At 40.4% G+C, this 21629-nt stretch overlaps 1 protein-coding gene across 8 annotated transcripts in view; it reads right to left on the reverse strand.

The window, feature by feature from the left end:
- Positions 1 to 641: 641 nt before the first annotated feature.
- Positions 642 to 21629, reverse strand: part of SNX10 (sorting nexin 10) — a 36218-nt gene continuing 15230 nt past the window's right edge. For 3 of the 8 annotated variants that reach the window (XM_083824496.1, XM_083824497.1, XM_083824495.1), the window contains exons 2-7: positions 20761 to 20816; positions 12368 to 12454; positions 10303 to 10403; positions 9523 to 9621; positions 1526 to 1741; positions 642 to 1082 (exon numbers count right to left, since the gene is read on the reverse strand). In XM_083824496.1, coding sequence (XP_083680622.1) covers positions 1004 to 1082; positions 1526 to 1741; positions 9523 to 9621; positions 10303 to 10403; positions 12368 to 12454; positions 20761 to 20784 — 606 coding nt within the window. In that variant the 5' untranslated portion in view covers positions 20785 to 20816 and the 3' untranslated portion in view covers positions 642 to 1003. The other 5 variants (XM_083824499.1, XM_083824500.1, XM_083824498.1 and 2 more) reach the window with 4 other exon arrangements.

Consider the following 21629-nt stretch of genomic DNA (forward strand, 5'->3'; position numbering starts at 1 on the left):
TGCTAACTACAGCGACAATGAAAGCAGCAGCTCCAGTTATTCCCAAGGACTGGAGGCCCACGTTTGTGCAGCACGTTACAGCTGCGTGATGATCATCGCGTCGGGGTGGCAGATATCCCCCATTTAAGCTGCCGAACTAAAACATCCCTCCTGACATCTTCATGGAGGTGCCCGAAGTTAAAACACGTTGGGCGGAATCCTGGCCCTCGTGCAGCCAGTGGAAAATTCAGCCGCTGGTCTTAATGGACTTCATCCAAGATTTTTCACTGGGAATGAGTATCCATAATTTCCCTGGGAACTGAGAATCTTCAGCAACCCCAGAAACGATGTCATTTTTATTAACATTTCCAACTTCTAAGCAACCGTACTCAAGAATTTTGGCCTTCAGTTCTCATACGCGATAAAACTAGGCTTTCCATAAACATTACAGAAAGACCAGAGGAAGATATATTTATATCTCGAATTGTCAGCAGCATATAGTTTGTACAAATGTTGTTTTGCTGATGTTGCTGAGCTACTTGAAAAAGTTAATACCTTGTGGGGTATGTAATTTCATCACCAATGTCAAATGACTTCTGAAGATGAAACTTCTCTGTCGCAAATTACAAAAAGATGCTTTGAATATATTTGATATGACCAACTTTCAAGCTGAGGAATTAAGTTATCTTTATTTTTCCAGATCTAAGACATGCACTCACTACGAGAAATATTTTCACAGCCATGCCAGTCAATGGAACATGACTGACCCAATATTGAGATTTTAACAGTTACAGAAAACTAAATGTAATAGGTAACATGTAGACCTGAATCGATGCACATAATAAATCAAAGGAATAACATCAAGGTCTGTTTGGAAAATTCTGTAAGGACATGTGGTTGTATTGGCAACGAGTCCTTTAGGTACGTGTTACTAGCAAGTTGCATTTACGTGGTATACGTAACTAGGAAATACATCAGAAACTACTCTGTGCTGTCCTTGGGATAGGAATACAGAAATGATTTTTCATGATTCTTCAGAAGCTGGGCTTGCTTTACATCCACAAGAAATGCTGTCATCACTAGGTCCAAGCCCGGAGGATGAACTGCAGAAAAGGGGAGAGGGGAAAAAAAAAAAGAAAAGAAAAAAAAAAGGAGGAAATTGGTTTTCACAACACACTCAAAGCCTGAGTAACAGAGGAGAACTTTAATTATCTCCAGTCACAAAGAGAGACAGGAAATTTGGACTTTTAATTAGCCATTTGGAGTGCAGTTGGATATTTTTTTTAGCAAGATAATTTAAACGCGAATAATTCAAGTCTGACTAAATGAAATTCACATAATCAGAATGCAGATAATTGAATTTCTACTGCATTCATTAATTCAGTGTGGAGGTGTGTGTGAAGACTTCTATGATGAGCTGTCACAGCTCAATAAAATCTCAGTCAATTAATTTTTTCATTATCTTAGTATTACATCAACAAAAAAGTGAAGCATGCGCGTGTGTATGTATATATAATCTCAGAAAGTAAGGAAATACAGAAATCACCTCTCCGAATCAGAGTCTGCATCATTTTTTCCTTTTTTTCTCTCTTCATCTTCTATAGGAAAACGTCTGTTCAAAGAGGCAAACTTATGAATCGCATCAGCGACAGAATATTTGGTCTGTCCAGATACACAAGCTTCCATATCTTCTGGACTTAGCTGAGTCTGTAGGAAGAGGTGAAGCCTACTGTCTGAAAGCAATAATGCATTTTGTAGAATCCTGGAAAAAAGAAAAAGAAAAGCGAAATCTTTTTATAGAGATACACACACGCATTCCGAAGCGTTTTACCAGAACAAATTCTAAATGACGTCCTGCTTTTAAGTTTTTATATGAATCCTAAATCAGTTACAGAAGGTAATGAACATATTAAAATGATTAGGTGTGTGTTACTTACTTACTACATTATTTGGAGTTTTAGGTGAGTAAAAACACGAGGCTAATAGTTAAGCACATCTGCTATAAGAATAACTTCAAGGACATTTCTCCCATTTAACCATCTGTTATTACCACATGGATCAATTAATGATTTTTAGGCAGTTGGAGGTATATACTCTTATGAAAATTTGCTCTCTGATTGATAACTGTCTATATAAATTTTTAAATGGCTAAGCTTTTCTTTTTTCTTTGGTGGGGGAAAGAAATGTGTACAGAGACAGAGGACTTAAGACACACTCAATGCCAGGACTTTGAAATGCCTGTAAGCAGTAGAGCTGACACTCGCCAAAATCTGTTTACACTTTTACAGATACGTATGTTTAAGCTAGAGTGAAAATGCTGGTACTGAACAATATTTTAAATGCATCTATAAACTGTTTTCAGGGAACCTTAAATACTACTTCATTCTAGCTATGCTTTTCAAAAGCCCATTTTTATATTTGGCATATATATATTCCAAGTCAAGTCTTCAAATACATTTAGCACAGAGCATTTACTTACATACAGTATGAGTAAAGAAAGTACAACACATTCCAGTAACACAGAAAGTTGTAGAGGTACTTTCACAAGGAGTGAGAACTGCAGATTATTATCACTATTTTGAAAAAAAAAAATGCAACCTTCCTGCAGCATTTATCTACAGAAGGAATTCTTCAACACATATATCCTGGAATATATAACAAGAGACTTTTTGTTTACGTGTACATGTAATTTTTTTTTATTCATATGACTAAAGTCATCGGAGCCTATGACCATGCCAAATAATGCTCCATGAAAATTACTTAAATATCTTTAAGCAAACCATAACTATTAAAGTCATTATGTACCTATTTCTACCCACTTAGGTTACAAGTAGTTACCCAAGAAGTCATCACACCATGCAATAGGAAACAAGAAATGACATTAATGCAAGAAGTAGTAAAAGCAGTAAGAAATTGTGCATTTGATAGGTACTCCAACTAAAATGAAATGTATAAGTGATTAGTTCCTTCTATCAAACAAGATTAATGATGTGCTTGGACTGAAACATTTTAAAATACAAATACATTCTGAAATCCATGCTCTTAAGTAGCCAACATTACAACAACATTTAATTAATATACTAAAAAATGTCTGGCTTTATCTAAGCCTATAAAATTCTGTCAAATCAAAATAAATAATAAGAGATATCTAACTGAAAACGTAGGATATTTCTGTACTTGCATATTTCATTTGCCTAGGAAAACACACACACACTCCCAACCACATAATTCAAACTTTGTTATCTTCCAATGAGGAAATATCTCCAATGAGTCTAATGATCTACCAGGTGCGTATAAAATTCAGTCTCAGAAGGACCAGATTTTGCTAAAACTCGAACACATTTTCATTCCTCCATAGTCTTTTTAATCCTATATAAAGTCTTACAATTTTACTTAAAAATAAATATAGCAAATAGAGTATACCTCCGTGAAATCAATGCATGCAGTGTTTAAATACACTGAAAAACTTCTTAGCAGTCAAAGAAGCAACCAAACTCTGAGTAAAAATGATCCAAAACACAGAATTTACAAGTCTACACACCTTGACAGCAACAGCCTCATGAATAGTTTGAAAAGTCATCATTCACTGGCCACTAAAAGAGAATCTCAGCCTTGACTCTTGATAAACATAAATTCCAAAAGACGACAAACATTGCGACAAAAAGTAAAAGACAAAATATCATCCCACACAATAAATCCATGCTTATAGTTTATGCACTTGGAGGAGTAAATTTTCTCCTCCCTCTCTTCCTCCTCTTAAAAACAAAAAAAGTACAAAAAAAAAACAACATCTCAGAGCTTACTCTGAAGTAACTATGAGTTACTAGTTTTCCCAGGCTTGGGAGCACAATGAGGGGATGCACATTGCTGCAATTCTAACATTTGCGTGTCTAATACAAAGTAACACAGCAAAAGCCAAGATATTAAATTCTGCCCATGGCATTCAGTTTCACAGATTTTCCTCTTCCTCTACCTTCAAAAGTTTCCTGCCAACCAGCGAAAACACGAGTAACTAACTGCTCATGAGATTACACTACACTTACAGCTTTGTTGCTGTTTGAAATGTATTTTATTTTCTTTATAAAATAATGGGTAATCTTTAAAATTGATTTTAGACGGTTTGAGGCATTACACCAGAGAAGTAATGAGCACTAATGTCAATGATATTGGACACAAATTCATTTTAGCTTTATTTCATGTCCAGTACAATTCTGCTAAGCCTTGAACTGCTAAAGCCCTGTTATTAACTCAGCGGTAACCTAACACAGGGAACAGCAAACAAAAGTGATAAGAGTACAGACTGATCAGGACCTCAAGGCTACCGTCCTTTTTCTGCAGCTATAATTCAATTTCCAATTTTACTTTACATTGGACTCATTATTTCACAGTCATTTTCTTTTCTGCTTCACAGTGCCATCTGGAGGTGGAATGAGTGAAGGGAAACCAAGGGGAAGAAATAGAAATGTGGGCAAAGCTAATCCCACATGTACATTTGGGGGCGGACTGTAGGACACCAAACAAGCAATTCGTTTAAAACCCTCCTGCAAGCAAATATACCAACACCTTTCACCCAGTCATATACCCTTGAAACACTTCTTCCTCCTTTTAATTAAAAAATAACTTCTGCTTTCCCCCCTCACCTGAACCAACAGGTTAGATCGCTTTTTAATTGCATCCTTCAAGCAATCAAAATGAAAAATAAATGCTGTGCTATCCATAAGCATTACATTTTCCTGTTGGAAATGCTCCCGTTCCAAGGAAACAACCACACGTTTGTCACCAGATGTTGTAGTAACATTAAGTGCTGGTACAGCAGTTGCCTTTACGGGCCTTCACTGTCCTGGGGACACGTTGTGTGAGCTGTTGGGAAAAACAGATTTGGCTCCAAGGCCTTCAAAATCTAAACTTCAGAATGCAACATACAAATGAGAAAGGCAGGAGAAAAGGTTGAACACCCTGATGCTCGTACTCAGATACACGTGTGTGGGGTTTGAACGCAACCAGTAGCACTCGCGGTGTTTCTCGAGCAGTTTTATTGCAGCGAGTGTCAATGCCGAGCTGCAGTTACAGGGATGTGAGTCAGTTCTCTCTGCAGTCATGCTAATGCAAGAGTCATGGCTCACTGTGCTAATTCCTATAAACTGACTGGACGCGTTCAAGAGAACAACAGACTTTCTATGCATGCCTAGAATAAGAATGCAAGGCTAAATCCTGCAAGTCTTTATCACATCAGTAGTCATTACTTGTCAGAGATCTCACTCCTCTCTGCCAGATTGCTCACATGCATAATGACTGCTTATGTGATTAAGGGGGCTGCAGGATAAGGCTCTACGTTTGAATTAGAGATAATAAAATCATTTTTTATTCGTGGCCATGCGAATCTTTGTTTGTAAGCTTTCAGTAAATGCCCGTGATCTCTAGACCTTTAAAGAAGAAGGGCAGAAAATGCGACTTTCCAACCCGAAGAAATAAGGTCATTTTTGAGGAAACGCCGGGTAGTGTATGAGGAGCATTTCTCCTTCCCCATGTTACAGCAGAGCATTTACAAAAGACAAAACATGTGCTTTGTCTTATTTGGACAGGGTCCAAAATCTGGTTTTCTTCAACATGATTTTATTAGGTATATTATACACTGTTCTGCTGGAGGAGAGCAACATATGGCCGAACAGTACAACTTAATCCTAACTAAAGATTTCCTGTATCTACTGTAACCTAATACAATGACAGATGCACACTTGTATGTGTGTGGAAGGTTAACACTCCGATTTTGTTTTCAACAAATTTACTCTGCCCATTTACATCATATCATGAGGGAAAGGGGAAAATAAAACTTGAGAGACAACAGATCACAGCCTGGGCTGTGGTGCCCTCTATCGAACATCCGCTCAGCCTCTCGCAGCGAGCACTGGGCTCCACAGCCCGCAGTAAACAAAGCTTCATTTCCTCCTTTTAAAAAGCCTACTGCGCCTCCTCATTCATTTTTTATAACAGAGGAAATGTTACTGATAGCAAGCAACTGTGAAGCAACTGTTTAGGATCTGATAATGAATACATTTAGGAATTAACCGACACATGCCTGCAAAGCATTATTCGCCGCAATGGATTTGCTTCCCTTGCCAGAGAGGAAATAGTTTCAGGGTTTTGCTCCGAACAGCTCCACTGGAAAAAGGCAGCCACCATCCACTGGAGGAAATCCTACCTGCCCCATGGCCACCAGTGCTGCTGCCTGTTCTGCGCTGACAAAGGAGCCTCTGAGGCCCCGGGAGGCTGGGATCTATCCTCTTCAGAGCCAGTCTCCCACTTCCCACATCTGCCTGTCCCCATGGGGACTTCTCAACCCCTACACCACCTTGTGCTTGCGGGACCACAGGAAATCTAAATCCCAAAGTTAAACCTGTGCAGCTAAACAGGGATGAACGCAAAAGGGATCTTACAGAACCCAGTATTATAAGGTAGTGTTTTAATTTGACCTCCAATTTAAGAATAAGCTTTTCTAGTGAATCTACAGACGTCGTCAAATCCATGAGGATACCTACCAGAAAAAAAAAACATACATCATTTTCCTTATTCTTACAAAGTAATTCATAATTGAAAATGGGCTGGCTGGCTTCCGTTAATGCAAATGGGCTTTTGAAATATTAAATTATGCCCAGACAAGAAGTAAGCCTTACAGCTCTTCATCATTCAGAGATAATAACCTATAAGACAAGCAGGTCCTACCCTGTATTTGTGTGGTAAAGCCAAAACAAAATGCGAAACCCACTTCCAGACTTCACCAAACTCTAAGGCTTCCGTTTAGTTTCCAGCTTTCGGCATGCTAAGCATGAAGAAGCTACAAAAAGGCCCTTTCTGAGTGCCTCACCATGCTACCTAGTTCCATAGTGGCATGTGAAGAAGGACAGGAGAACTCTATAGCTGCCTACATACAGGTGATGCGAAGGTGCTCCCAGGTCACAGACAGGAACTGACTCCTCTGGCACGTGGCTACTGTCCTGGCAGAGGCTGCAGCAACCTTCTCACAGTGAGCAATGGGCAGAAACAGAAATGGTTTAAAATCTGAACTCCATTGTCGGGTATGGCTCGGATCCTGATGCTCTCAGAGTGTACTGAATATAGCTTGGGTTCCTGTATCACCTTGGCAGATACACATAGGTTAGGATCCAATTTCTTCCCTCTGTCACAAAGAAATATCAGCAAGGGCTGAGAGCTTGTGCACGACGACTGCTGCCATTGCTGGGGGGAATGAGGCACTCAGCTTTGTGGTTCTGAGTGACACCACGCAACACAACTGCGTCCTGGCTCCTTTCCCACTCCCTTCCCAACATACCAGGGATGTCCTCCCTTCCCTTGTCGCTGCCACACTAGAGAACTTGTAGCATCCAGACCCGGACCTTATGTAAAATCAACTCTGTCAATATATATATATATATGTATATATTTCTTCTGCCTTTGCATAGACTATATATATACACAACTCTATATATAAACTGCCAATACGTAAAGGCAGAAGAACTGGAATGGTGTCAGCAGTACTAGCTGGAGCAAGTCCAAAATCAGCAGTGATCACATGCAAGATTTAAAGATATTGCAATCGTCAACGAGTTCCACAAGAGAAAGAAATCATAACCTTTGGTTGAGACTTATTAAAAAAAAAAAAAAAAGCATCATGGCAGTCTAGTTCAGCCAATAAAAACATTCCTTCTATAAATAGCAGTACATCTGACATGCCAGCCAGCAGAGGGCAATGGTACGGCACGTAATCTGCCAAGCCAATTCATCACAACACAACTGTATCTCTGCAAATTCCTTCCAACTATTCCCCCGGGCTGAGAGACAAGCCAACACCTTTCTAAATGGCATCCAAGTTCAAACATTTAAATCATCTCCTTACAACAGAGATGCCTCTTTTCTCACTCCTGGACTAACGGCAGCAAGGTAAAACGCTCAACACGCTGTCATTTTCTTCTGTCAGTACCCATTTAAGACATAGACATCCACAAAATTGGAGAGTGATGATCTGTTTTTAGAGAATCTACCTCTGCGCTTTGCCTTCTGAAGCACTGACAGCAGCTGTAAATATTTCTGATGCTGCAATATTGTACCGTGTTAACAGATGAGCCTCTTCGCTATTTTAAAATGTGAGTGATTTTGAGAACGCACTGCTCTGTGGGGCAGCACACCTAAGGCTGTGTAAGCACAGTTAAGAATTGCTCAGACACAGGGACCTGAACTACCATACTCTAGCTGACCATTAGTACTAACACCCCTAGAAGCACAGTCACTATTTCACTGTTTTTCTCTCGTGAGGTGAAGAAAAATAACTCTAATCCTTTTCTCCTTTCCTTTCCCCATCTTACATGCCCTCAACCAGTATGTAGTGACCACCCTTTTGGCACAGATCCTGTATATAACTGTACACAGAAATATTCCTGCAGCTCCTGCAATGGCTAGCTCCTCCTGCCTTCAGTTATTTAGCCTAACACACATACCTTAGGACCGATCATTTCTTGTCTGTTATGGAAACCTGTAACTATAACATACTGAGTGGAAAAACAATGGGTCCGCTATTCTTCTGCCCCCCTGACCACAAGGCCTAAAACCTACTAAAATGATTATTTTTTCCTTTGCTTACGCAGTTTTGATTCATGGGAACACTGATAATAAAAGAAGATGAATGTCTCTGTTCTGTTTTACCATGCCCTTAACCCAAACAGTGGCTAAAGACAACCTCCAAACTCGCTCACAGTTCCTGCCATAGCAACCCTGAACAGATCTGCACTCATAGCAGCAGTGGCAGGATATTAAGAGAACGGCAGAGAAAGCAGAAGATTACACCGACAGGGTCCCTGCCACTGCAGATGGTAAAGGGGTTACAGCATTGCAGTACTAAAACTAACACAGTGCCTCCTTGTAACTCAAGTCAGAGGCTAGCTAAGATTGCACTGCTCCTTTACACTACCCCTTTACATAACCGCACAGATGAATGATCTTACACAGACTGCAGCTGTAGTGAAAATTATCACAGCTGCTAGAGCTTGTTTATGTCAGTGGGACTGGTAAACACAGTAATTGGCATTATAGGAAATATATGTGTTAGGAGATCTCACTGTAGAATTTTCCCAAGCCCCCAGCGTTTTAGCGCACAGAGACGTTCACTTTCCATGAATATAAAGATGGAAAGAAGTCTATTTATTTTATAAGAACATCTAGCTCTTTCTTGGAAGCTATAAATAGACATCACTATGAAAGACCTTTCAACCTTAGTACTGAATCACAATGCAACATAAATCCAAAGCAATTAATTTTAATCAGTCAATGAAACACAATGGAAAAGCCCAAGTTGAGGTTTCCTTGTAACCAGCATTGCTGAAGGCACGTATGTGAAATATGACTTTGTGCAAATAAAGCAAAAAATAAAACCAAATGAGTTGCATATCTAGATGACCACAAGGTGGCTCTCACGTACCGGAGATGAGTTATGTTCAATCGGAAAATTGATGACATCATAAAAATGCCAACATCTCTATGATAAGCTGTACTTACTTTTCCAGGAATTCTTGCAGACCCTGCCGACGATGGTCCACGTGATGCGGATTGTTCATATTGAAAAAGGGAGATTTAGATGGCAGTTCGGGCACCTGTCTTTATAAACAACAAGCAAACACACAATTAAAACCAAACCCGAAACAGTGGAGAAAAATGCTGCAAGAAAATGCCAACCCCTCGCATTTGAAATTCATGAGCCAGGTTCTAGAAGCTCATGAAACTGAACTGGAGAATGCAAGGTTGAGAAACTGGAGGGCTTCTGACACACCTCAAAAGGAAAAATAACTCAGATCTTTCTGGTCCAGCTGTTAGGCCTGCAGTTGTGGCTGGCTGGGTAACTTATGGCCTTTGAAGAACCTAAGCACATGCTAAAGCACACAGAGGAGGTACACCTGTGCTGTTGTTACCAGTCAGTCTAAGCAGAAAAACCTCAGCTCAACACGGCCTAGTAGCCTGCCTTGGCCAGATTGTCCTTTCTGCTACCTGTATGTAGGAACAGGAAACACAGCTCAGATCTGTTAGAAATTAGACTGGGGCTCACCAAATAAAGGCCATCAGTACAAATCACTTTTTCTGGATTTAAAGCACAGAAAATGCCTTGTAAGGAATAAACTTGTATGGGTGTGAGGGTGCACTTCTAGAAAGCATCCTGCATTCATACTTCTCATTTTTACAGTTCTCAGAATTAAGATAAAACAATGCTCCTCTTCCACGTCTTACTGTCAGATTATTTTGTAGATATCTACTGAAACAAACCAATCATAAAAAGTTGCTCACATGAGCACAGCATTGCTCTGAAGCCTCTGCCGAAGCCAAACAAATTCTCGAAAGCGTCGTCTGACACAGGATGTTTTCCTTGTAAAGCACATACTGTTTGTCTGTTGAGAAATTAAAAAAGAAAAAATTACTTGTAAAGCAGATTAACCTGACATGCAGGCATGATACCAAAAAGCATCTGAGATTCTAAGCCTTGACACACCAATGGAAAGCTTGATAATGAATTCAGTTTAGGTTAAGGACTATGGTTTATCTCAGACAGTACTGATGACAGTTTCTATAGTTTCTCAGGGAAATATATTAATCTTTTTTTTTTCCTTTTTAAAGGAAGAGATCAGGATAATGGCACAACTTGCAGTAACGAGAAAAAAAATCTCAGAAAAATTTTAGCAGACAATGCCAAACTTTGCTAGGAAAAAAAATATATATTTCGTTTTCTAGTTGAAATCCTGCGAACAGCTGTTCTGACAGTGTGCAATCCTCCTTAAATCAAAGCAACTGACATAACTCCTTTCTGCAAGCAGCAGCATTTGGAAACTTTCCCACAGAACACTACTACTCCACTAGAAAATGTCAATTCATCAAAAGAGAAACAATTCATGGAAATGAGATGCTTTTTCCAACTTTTCTGAAGGAGCATACATTATAAAATTGCCTGCAGTCCAGCCAGCCCTCAATAGCCTGCCAGGAGCCACGGCTCTTACACGGGCACATAATGCAGATTGTGCAGGGCCCAAAGGTGCCAGCTTTCTAGAACAGATCCTGGCTACCTCACAGCTTAAGAAACCAAATACTCTAGGAGCTGGGCAGAAGGGGTATCCAGCTGTTCTAAGAATCTGGCAGATGCAAGACTTTAAATCCAGATAGTAACCTGGGAGTTAGGACTGACATAGACTTGGTCTCTGAAAGTCCCAACAATGTTCTGGTAGATGTTGCCTGTCAGCTTCTGAGATGCCCAGCACTGAGTCACATAACAGTATGTCTAAGTGACTTCACCCCGACTTAGCAGTTGCTGAGAAAGATGGTAATACACTTCTATTGAGAAACACCAATGTCTACCCCACCCATCACCAAATCTGCAGAATGTCTCTTTAGCAGAAGTCAAAAATATAATTGCTTTCGTATCAGTACTTAAACCACACTGCAGAAGTTTAACAGCTGATTGCCGCACAGGGTGAAAGTACTTGTCTTGACAGATATTGAACAAGCAATCGTTTGACTGTTTGCTCACATTACGCTAAGTGTTTAGCTTTCCCACACAGAAGGGAAATGCTCTCTGCCTTGTGCCAAACCATCAACTATGTAACTTTGGTGCTCTCAAACACCTCGCTGGATAGTTGATGCACTTCAGAAAATTTATTTACATTGTAGTTAAAAACCCTGGATCTAGATTTAGGAAATTAGGATAATTCCTTCCATATATCATCCATCAAATAAGAACAATCAACAAAATAAAATGATGTACAGGACAGATTTAAGACACAAAAAAAACATGACTCTAAGTGCACTCCCATTAACTAGACTACAGTTATGAACCTGAATGTACTTACTTGACATATACCATCACCACTAAGGTGGTATAATATGAATATCAAGGTATGATGAAAACAAACAGATTGGAGCACCAAGTAACTTGGCAAATAGAAGAGTTGAGGAGAATTTAAAGTAAAAATAACCAGATACTTACCTGAAAACAAAGTTGTTTTCAATGTGAACACCTGAACATCAAAATTCTTTTATAACGGTAAGATATCACTGACCATGACAGTCTTCTAGTTGATAAGTAAAGCTAAGAATAGCGTCTGTTGCAATACACAGTGGAATGCAAGTGTGAATGCAACACCAGGTCCTACTCCCAGCTCTTTTATAGACTTTTCTGCATGGTCTTTCTGGCCACTCTACCCTTACCTGTTCCACTGCATCTCAGCTGTTAAAAGGAGAATAATAACCTGCAGTCTCCCATAAGTGTTGTAAAGAAATTCCATTAATACCTGAAGCGAGCCCCAGCTCAGACAGAAACAGCAGTATGAGTCCAAAGAATCTCTAGCGATGTTTTTATACTCACGTGAATAAATATCTCATAATCTATGTAAGAATGCCAAGAGTCTTCTTTCTGTGTCCTGGGGTCTCGCACCAAGACAGTAACAAATTCCTGCAAGTGCATAATAAAAATCAAGCAATTAATTTCAGAAGACAAAGGGAGCCTGAAAGACTCTCTTGATTGCTCTGCTGTTCCACAAACTACTGTGCTCAGATTAAAAGCTGAACTGCTGTTTTATTGAATTTTGCAAGCCTATAAAAGGAGAAGCAAAAAGCAATGAATCATCTGAGCTATACCACATGCCCAGGAAATTCCTTGCCAAAATGCTAGCTGAAGAGGAATATTTCAGATTAAGTAATACTGTGAAGTTATATACATGCTTCATGTGTGGGAGAGTTGGTTATCTCGGTAACTACAAACAAAAAATCTAACGTTCAAGTCACACATCTGAGATAGAACTAGGCAGGTATTAAAACGGGCTTTTCCCATCCCTGCATTCAGCATTCACATAGCCTTTTATTTGACCCTAAATTTCTTCTGTCATTTTATCTACCTTCTTTTAAAATCAAGTATTTATACCGACCGATTTCAGGGATCTGAGGTAAGTGCTCAGTACCTCCATAAGGGGCTGAAGCCCTGCCTTTGTTCTGAACTTAAAATTTCTTGCTCCAGCCCACTGGAAAAGTACGGTATTCTCCATTTTCAGGGGACAATATAGAATATTTATCCTAGATATTGTCATATCTAGCCTATTTCCTTATAAATCATATGTTTACACAACAACCTAAAGCATTTCCAAACAACTTAAGAGTGATCCCAAAGGAGTGAGAGAGGCCTGTGGGTATTACTGGAACATAATTAGGCATCATTAATAGTAATTGGGAGCAGCTGAAGAATCACACGCCTCTGTGTATCACCAGCTAATAACAACGTGAAATCCTGTATCAAAAACAAACACGGTAAACCTGTCTGTTCATACTAAGATGGAAAAGGTTTCTTTAAAATACGAAGGTTGGAAGTGTCTCTAATTACCTGTTATTTCCACAGGAAAAGACGAGGCTGCGCAAATTCAATTGTCTAAATAAGTGATTACCCCAAAGAGCTAAGCCAACGACTTAAATAATGACTTAAAGAAAAGCATATCATTTTAAGCTGTAGATATATTTTTCCTAAGAGGAAGGCACTGTGCTCCAAATCCAAGTACAGGAGTCGACTACAGGACAAAGTTTCTGACAAATAACATGCTTTTTTAGCAGCTCTCTTTTCATAAATGAAAAAATCTTAAATTTGAAAGCTCTCAAAATATGTCTCCTTGCCCAAAACACGGATGTCAGAAATAAAACCTTTACTCTTCAGCTAGGTCCCCCCCACCCTCTCTCCCCACCATGCACACCACCAGCAGCAAACGTGGAACAGACCGGCAGGAGCACAAGGACATCCTCAGCAGGAAAAGACGCATTTTTCCTGACCGGTCATTGCCCTCTGTACATGGCAGGGAGGTGTTTGTGGTCTCAATTCAATCATTTATCATGCAGGAGCAGCTGATTTCATGGCAGAACTGTTTCAGAGATGAGGAACCTGCGGCCTGATGGAGCCCCAAGTTTTATCTCACGTAGCCCGGCTCTTAGTCACAAGGGTGCTTTCTGCACTATTGCTGGGTACCATTTGGGGGCCTGTCAGGAGTTGCTTGCCAAATAAAGCCTGCTTAAAAGTCTCCCGTCACCTCTACTGCTTCTTTCCCCACTGAAGAGCCCGGAGGCCTGATTCTCCTCCGCTCTGCACTCTCTGCTGATGTTTAACTCCGAGCCAACCTGGTACAAAAGGAATCAAAGAACAGAGCTGTGACCATTTCTACCAGCTGAGGGTCCTGCCTTTGCTAACAGAACGACACCAGTGGGTTATTCCCCGTCCTGAGCAGATCCTGAGCAATGTACTAAACAAAGGATATACAATCATTATCAGTCCAGTTTTTCTTTTCCTCCTGCCTCAGTTTCCATCATAGCATACCTTCAGTCCCATTGCAACAACTTTTCATATCCATAATCTTATTTTCTCCTATTTTTTTTTTGTTTTTCCCCAGCCTTCTCTTTCCCTGCGTCCCACTCTTCCCAGAGCTGCAAACACGTATAAACATTTTTCTTTTTTTTTTTTTTTTCTGAGCCCCAAGTGCATCAGTCCTGCAAGCCTGAAGAAGAGTAACTATGCCAGGAAGCTTCAAGCAGGACATTGCTCTCCTCTTCCCCTCAGCTACTGCAGCCCAGGAGTCAGAACTGTAAATAGCCTGTTGCAGCCCAGCCTCGGGTTCCCTTCCTGCCATCCATTGCCATATCATCTTCCCGTTATGCTTGCTGTTGCCTAAATTCCTCAAATTATTTCATTTCCAAGCACCCTTCTCCTTTTCAAGGAGTCAAAATAAGTGAACTACTCCTTTAAAACCTCTATTATACCAAAATATTATGACAGAAAGCTACTATTGGATATGCCGTGGGATAGCAACGGGATACCTTGCAAATGATTCCGGGCCACATGATTTCCACACGAAACCCTGTGCACTTTTAATTTCCAGTTAGATGGCCCCCAAGTATCAATACTACACAAGTCAAACACCTTTCAGGCTCCATCTATACAAGAAACAAGACCCACTGTGCTTGTTGCGGCAGTCAGGTGTCTGGGTAGCAAATCACTGCCCCAGGAGTACAAGTGTTTTACGGTTACAGCAGAGCACCTCAGTAAGCTGCCACGCTCAAATAAAGTCAGTGTGAGCTCCAATTTAAACACCTTAATTTCAGCAGAATACTGGATGTCCCCTTCATTTACTGAAGGATACCAAGCCAAGGCTGAGGTCAGAATGAAGCAAGACAAACATTAAGCAATTAGAAAAGAAAGCTAAAATGTCCAGCCTTTCTCAAGACCTCCAGTACTTCCCTTCCAGCCATGGTGAATCCAGCAAGTTCTCCTTCCAGTTCTTGCTACACTTGCTGCTGCTCTGGAAAAGCCATATTACACACATGAACCACCCCTTTTCCTTTGAGCCTTCTCCTATATACAAAATCCCACTTGAATAACAACATTGGTTGAATCCAACCAGCCCAAACTGTTGACTGTGGACACCACAAAAGGCATTTACATGGCCACCAGCTTGTACAAGGCCAGTATTCACGCACAGGCTACGTTAGGGCTTAAGCAGAGTTAGGTGATGGCATATTCCCCTGGGAGATGGCTTTTGTAAGCTCAGTCCACTGGTCACAAACATCACACAGATAAAGCAGCTTGAAGTAATAACTACCTTTCTCTTTTGTATGTACTCTGCTCCCTCCCAGTCTTGCTACAAAAATTAGGATACCCTTAGTAGACATCTGTCTTCAAACAATCTGCTATTCACCTGGGACGGGTGAGGCTGAACTCTTCACCCACAGACCACATGAAGACCAGCTTCGTCTTCTGTCACAGGACTGCGTTGCAGGCCAGCCTTACGAATGGGGAAGCAGAACCCAAAGAGAACCAAAGTTTCAGGGAAGTTTTACTACAGTCAGCTGCAATCCTTTTCAAGGTGTCTTCTTCTCCTTCCCAGTTCAGTTTGTTTTTTCCAGAATTGCAGATCTAACTATGACACCACATTATATACGCTTTGCCTGTTTTTTTTTTTTTTTTTCTGAGGGACACAATATATGGATATGTCTATTATACATGCAAGAACAATATGTTTTCTGCAATGCCTAATGCAGACCAGAATTTACTGCTGACAGCCCAAAGTGCCTAAACTTGGCAGTGGAAGCCTCCTGCATTGGGAACTATACAGACTCAACAGAAAGTTACTAGTGAGTGGCATCTCTCTTTATTCCTTCTCCCTGGAAATTGTGAAATTCGTAAGCAAAACATTTCCTATCCAAACTGCTAGCACTGTAACTTTCAGCTGGGTTCCAGCCATCACACTGGCCCAAATATCCTCATGAACAACTTCACATCTGCCCCAAAACTGAATTCACAGGGAATTTTGTTGAGGATGACTGAGGAAACACAGAAAGCAATGTCTGTCTCTTGTGTAAAACAACTCTGCAGAGTTACTGTACGTGCAAGCAAAGCAAACACATGAGTACAAAAAGTAGTCATCACTACTTAGCAAACAGGAATAAGCAGAGCAGCTTCTCTGGCGGGATGTGCCTCTTAATTCATGGCTAAAAGGGCTGTGATTTCTGTGCCTACCAGCCTAGGCTTGGCACCATGGGCACTTCACTACTCTGTCGTTAAGAAGTGGAGCAGTCCAAGCTGTTAGGGTCAAATATAAATGACAAAATGGCCAAAGTGAGCCCGAGGTCTGGTGGGTACCTACCTCTCATAGTTACAGTCCCGTACAAAGAACGGGAGTGCTGGCAACAGAGGAAAAGGGCAGTACTAAGGTCATGTAGACACAAGCACTGAAGACTCAACTGTTCCTCTCCCAGAAGAGGAGTTTGCCATAAAAGCAGCTGAAGCAAACAGAAGACTTTTTCTTAAAAAATAAAAATCTCCTGTTGGAGATATTTTTCAACAATGCAAGGGATTGCTCAGAAATAAGGCATAAGCTAGAGGCTCCAATATGTAGAATTTGACCACAAGAACTATGTTTCTGAGAAGTCTATTTTTATTTTCCCATTAGGAAAATAGGAAATCTGACATGGAAACATCTATTTTTAATATGGGAACAATCTACCACATCAGGGAGGAATAAAAATAATCTTGCATTGGATGATTATGTGCTTCATTCATTCCAGCTGCGTTTAAATTCAAATCTGTGTGCTCAGGACAGCATCAGGTGATAACCTCATGCTCCATGGTGCCACTGTTACGTGTCAGATTAGTCAATAACCTCCAAAGAGTCATTTTCCATAAAACCTCCTAGAAAAAGAGTTTCCCATCAGGTTGTCTGTTAGTAAAAGGATCAATCACAAATGAAATGGGGCTTTTCATACTGGGTGTATTGGGATCTTCACGCATGCTGAATAGTAAGGCTGGTAAGAAACGAACAGCTGAGATAAAATGATTTGTTTAAACTTTGAGTTCACTGGCACTGAGCAAAAGAGAATGTGCAACTATGATACTTGTGGTCCACATTCATCTGGAAATCAGAGCTCAAGCCTCACTCAGATCATTATGTCTTAAAAAATACCTGATGACTGATGGAGAGAAGACTGAAATCCAAGTCCTTCTCTCCCACATGCATGTCTGAATCACTTACGCAGAGTCATTTACTTTCTTCCTCTGTGATCCACTGAATATTGAAGGAACTGGCAGTGCATCACTCCAGAATATTCTGGAGTTTGACAATTTAAGCATAAAGATGAAAACAAACATTTCCTGGCCTGTGTGAATGCCCTAAGACACTCTTTTGGTGGATAAAGAGAAAGAGAAGGTAAGAAAAGAGATACCCCCGGCATATTACACCAGGTGCAACAGGAGGTTTATTATATTTGTCCAGTATTGGCATGCAGGTGAGAGAGGCAGAAAGCATCTCCTTAATCAGCCCTGAAAGCTTCTCCTTTATCAGCCCTGAAAGAGCTCACAAGTCAAGCAATAAGTTACTCAGCAGTGTCCAGACCAGCCCATGCAGATTTACTGGTGCTCATTAAATCTTTATCCTGAAGAAGGCTTAGACACTTCTGGAAGGGAGCTATTGCCACAGGTATATGAAGCAACTGCTTGAGGGGTGCTGAGAGCTAAGTTTTGGATTTAACAGCACACAGCTAAACTAAAAGACATGTATATGCTAGTTTTCTGTGAATATTGACATTATTTCTGCTATTTAGAACATAAATACCCAACACAACCATATGACAGCCACAATATCAAAGGTGCAAATTGTCAGTTCTCCTGATTTCACTGATGGTAGCAATGGTAGTAAAGCTCCAGTGGTCAGCTGCTTTTAACTCTTCTTGCAATGTGCTAACAACCTCGGGGCATGTCAGTTCAAGCACTACAATATCTGGTTCAAGTACATGGGTTTCCTATGTGGCAATAATTAGATCATACAGAGATTCTCTGCTAAATCAGTAATCAGGAGTTAGACTGCTGTAACCATTGTATAACTAACTGAGTTGGGTTTCTTCCCACAAAGAACAAGGGATCCCTGCGGGGTCAGCTGCAGCAGAAGCAGAGCCAGGGCTCCAGCTTGTTTCCTAAAATCCAACTCCATTATAAAAAAGAGCAGTACCTCCATGGAATATATATACACTTTCTTCTCTCTGTGTGCCAGGTGAATCCAACTTCTCACACTCCTATGCATCCCCACATTGAATTCCAGGCCAGGATGCACACTAGCAATTAGCTGCAGCTGACAATTCTTAGTGTTCATTGGTTAAAAAGAGGCATTTCATTAGTGCCTTGCTAAAAACAAACCAGTCATGGAGCCTACTCAACAGCACTTGAAAAAGGAGGAAACAAAGCGTCACCATGGTTCTTGAGGACATGAACCACAGCAGTGGAACAAGTAGCAGATGTGCATTTCAAAGGAATCCTTCCTCAAAACTGCCTGCAGGGTTTGTTCTTCAGTCCTATTAACCTGTTTTCCCTGTGGGCTGTGGATAAGGTCTGGCTCCAAACATTACTACAGAATACTAATGTTGATTCAATTTTGTCAGTAAATTCATTGCATTCAAAGACTCATCCATATATATATTTTAATTGCAAAACAATTTGTATCCTTGAATGCTTCTGTAAACTCATTTTAAAGTATTATTTCAACGAAATGGTTTCTGACTTTAAATGGTTTGAACAGCAAAATATTACTATTTTCCATAAGAATTACTGTTTTCAGAAAACTTTTACCTACAGCTGTCCATCAGTATTGCCCCACCAGTGACAGCAGACATTGGTACTGCCACAAATGAAAAGCTTTTGTCTCTCATGGACATGAGTGGTCTTTGAGGTCTCTTTTTCCTGAGTTTCTCCAGCACACTTAAGTCAATGGGACCTTGTTCACATCTTTGTTCTGCAGCACAAATTTTAAATAAATACAAATATCAAAAGAAATGGTAGTAAAATAGGTGAGTATTTGATAGACCCTTATTAGTTGTATCTGATTAAACCCACTTCATTTACTGGCATCGCTCAAACACGTTGACCTGAGCCTGCAAAACAGGAATCACCATTTGCCATATATTACCTAGATCCATTTTAATTTCATTTAATTCAGGTCCTAAAATGAGGTAACCACACTGGAAGTTACAAAACACCAATTCTGTGTTTTCTCTTTCTACCCAGGCAGCACTGTCTGACAAAAAATTCTGCAGTGCTGCCTTTAGTGCAATTTCAGAGTAGGATCAGGTGGGGTTTAAATATCCTACCCGATTGTCTTCCTTTGGCTAACATCAGCCCTCATGCACACAAATTAAGAGGACTGGGGGGCAGGAAACTGCATTTCTCAGTTTAGGCAGAAAGTCGGTTTCACTTCTCACTCCTCTTGTTTTAATATGATACAAAGTTTAGGTTGCAAATTTTACCGAAAATAGTTTAAAATATTAACAGTAATGCTATTGCATCATCAGTCCTTAAGATAACTGTCTTGCTTGATTTTTTTTTAATAATTCTAAGAAATCTTGCATATCTCTTCTATGAAGAAAGCAATATGGCAAATTTCATGAAACTGTCATTTGGTGTCAAAGGGTCCTCCTGAATAGGCTGGAACACCCTGACCTAGAAATGCCAAACGGCAAGAACTACAGGATTTTCAGGATCTTCCTTAGGATGTTCATGGTAACTACTGAAGTCTGCACTGTGTCATTCAGGTAGCTAACTATTGCTAATCACATCAAAATGAAAGCAGCCAATGTTACGATGGATTTGTGTAAGTAAAAGCAATCAGACAGTCTCAAAGCCAATGGTGGAACTGAGGGCATATGAAAGTGTCGATTTAAAACTGCTTCAAGGAAGTCAGTTTCGAAGCAGCATGTAAGACAAACCAAATTCAGTCTGTTTAGCCCCAGAAACTTATTTTCCTTTCCTTTCTATCTTGCAGTGCCCACAGACTACTCTGGGGACTGGGACACTGTCAGAAGTATAGCATGGCATAACTCTGAAATTCTTGGTGTTTACCCCAAGGTGGAGCATCATGCCATGGTTTATTCCCAGCATTGCACCTCTTTTATATAGCACATCCTAATCACCAACATCCAAGAACTCCAGAGACTTCACTGCATTTTAAAGTGGAGATTCTCCAAAGAAAAGTCATTCTGACTTCAGGTTTGGTCTGCTATATTGAAGAAACAGATGGCTTTCCTTGGAATTATGCAGTACACAGCTAGTGGTAAATGTTAAAAGAAAAAAAAATTGCCACGACCAATTATTTTATTTAATCTGATAGATGACAAACGGTAAATCTCAATGAAATACACTCCACAACCATCAAAATAAAATCCTTTTTTATTAAAGGTTATGTCACTTACTTGTTTTTCATGTTTTGGTGTCATCTTCAATGTCTTGTATTACAGTAAAAATTGATCTGAAAAACAAAACAGACATCAGCATGTCATTTAAGAGTTATTTAAAAGGTCATTATCGCTTTTGCTAGATGTCAGTAAACTGTAGGAAGAGCCAAACTCAGGTCTATATATGGCAAAAACCACGTTTGCACCAGAACTAAGAATGTGTTCATTAAAATATCCCATTTCCATGCCCTTTGGATTTGTGGTGGGCAGGTTCTCTGCTTAGCTGTGGCAGAAGCACCGGCTTAGTCCCTTTCTGGGGCTGCTTGAAATATGCCCGGCCATAACCCAGTGCTCATCGTGGCACTGATGCTCTGCACCAAGCTCCCAACAGCTCCACACATCCAGCATCCACAGCAGACACCCCTTGGCTTATCCTTTGTGAAAACACAGTGGAGGCAGCACTGCCCATGCCTTGCTGGGTCTGCATGACTACAGCCGAGGTCTGGGATACGCTACAAGGCGGTGCCATCCACGTTAGCTGGGCTGTGGATGCTCCCTCGGGGAATACACGAAGTTGGCAGAATCAAAAAGCCTCTCTAAGTCGCTTCTCTGAAACAGAGAAAAGCAGAGAGACGAACCCTTCAGACTCTGCATGCATGCTAAAACTCTGGCTAAATTTCACAGCATTTGTGGTTTTAAAACCTCCGTGTGGGGAAAGTACATAATTAGACCAAATCCAAAAATCCTGTCATTAACTTGCATTTTAAATCCACTCTTTTACTGGAAATCCTGATAAGATCTTAACTACTTCTGCTATTGCACAAAGCAGCCAGTTTGCTCAGGATAGATACCACAGGGAAGATCAAGGCAAGATTTATTTAGTGCTG

Source organism: Anser anser (genome assembly GCF_964211835.1).
Source record: "Anser anser genome assembly, chromosome: 2".
NCBI classification, from domain to species: domain Eukaryota; kingdom Metazoa; phylum Chordata; class Aves; order Anseriformes; family Anatidae; genus Anser; species Anser anser.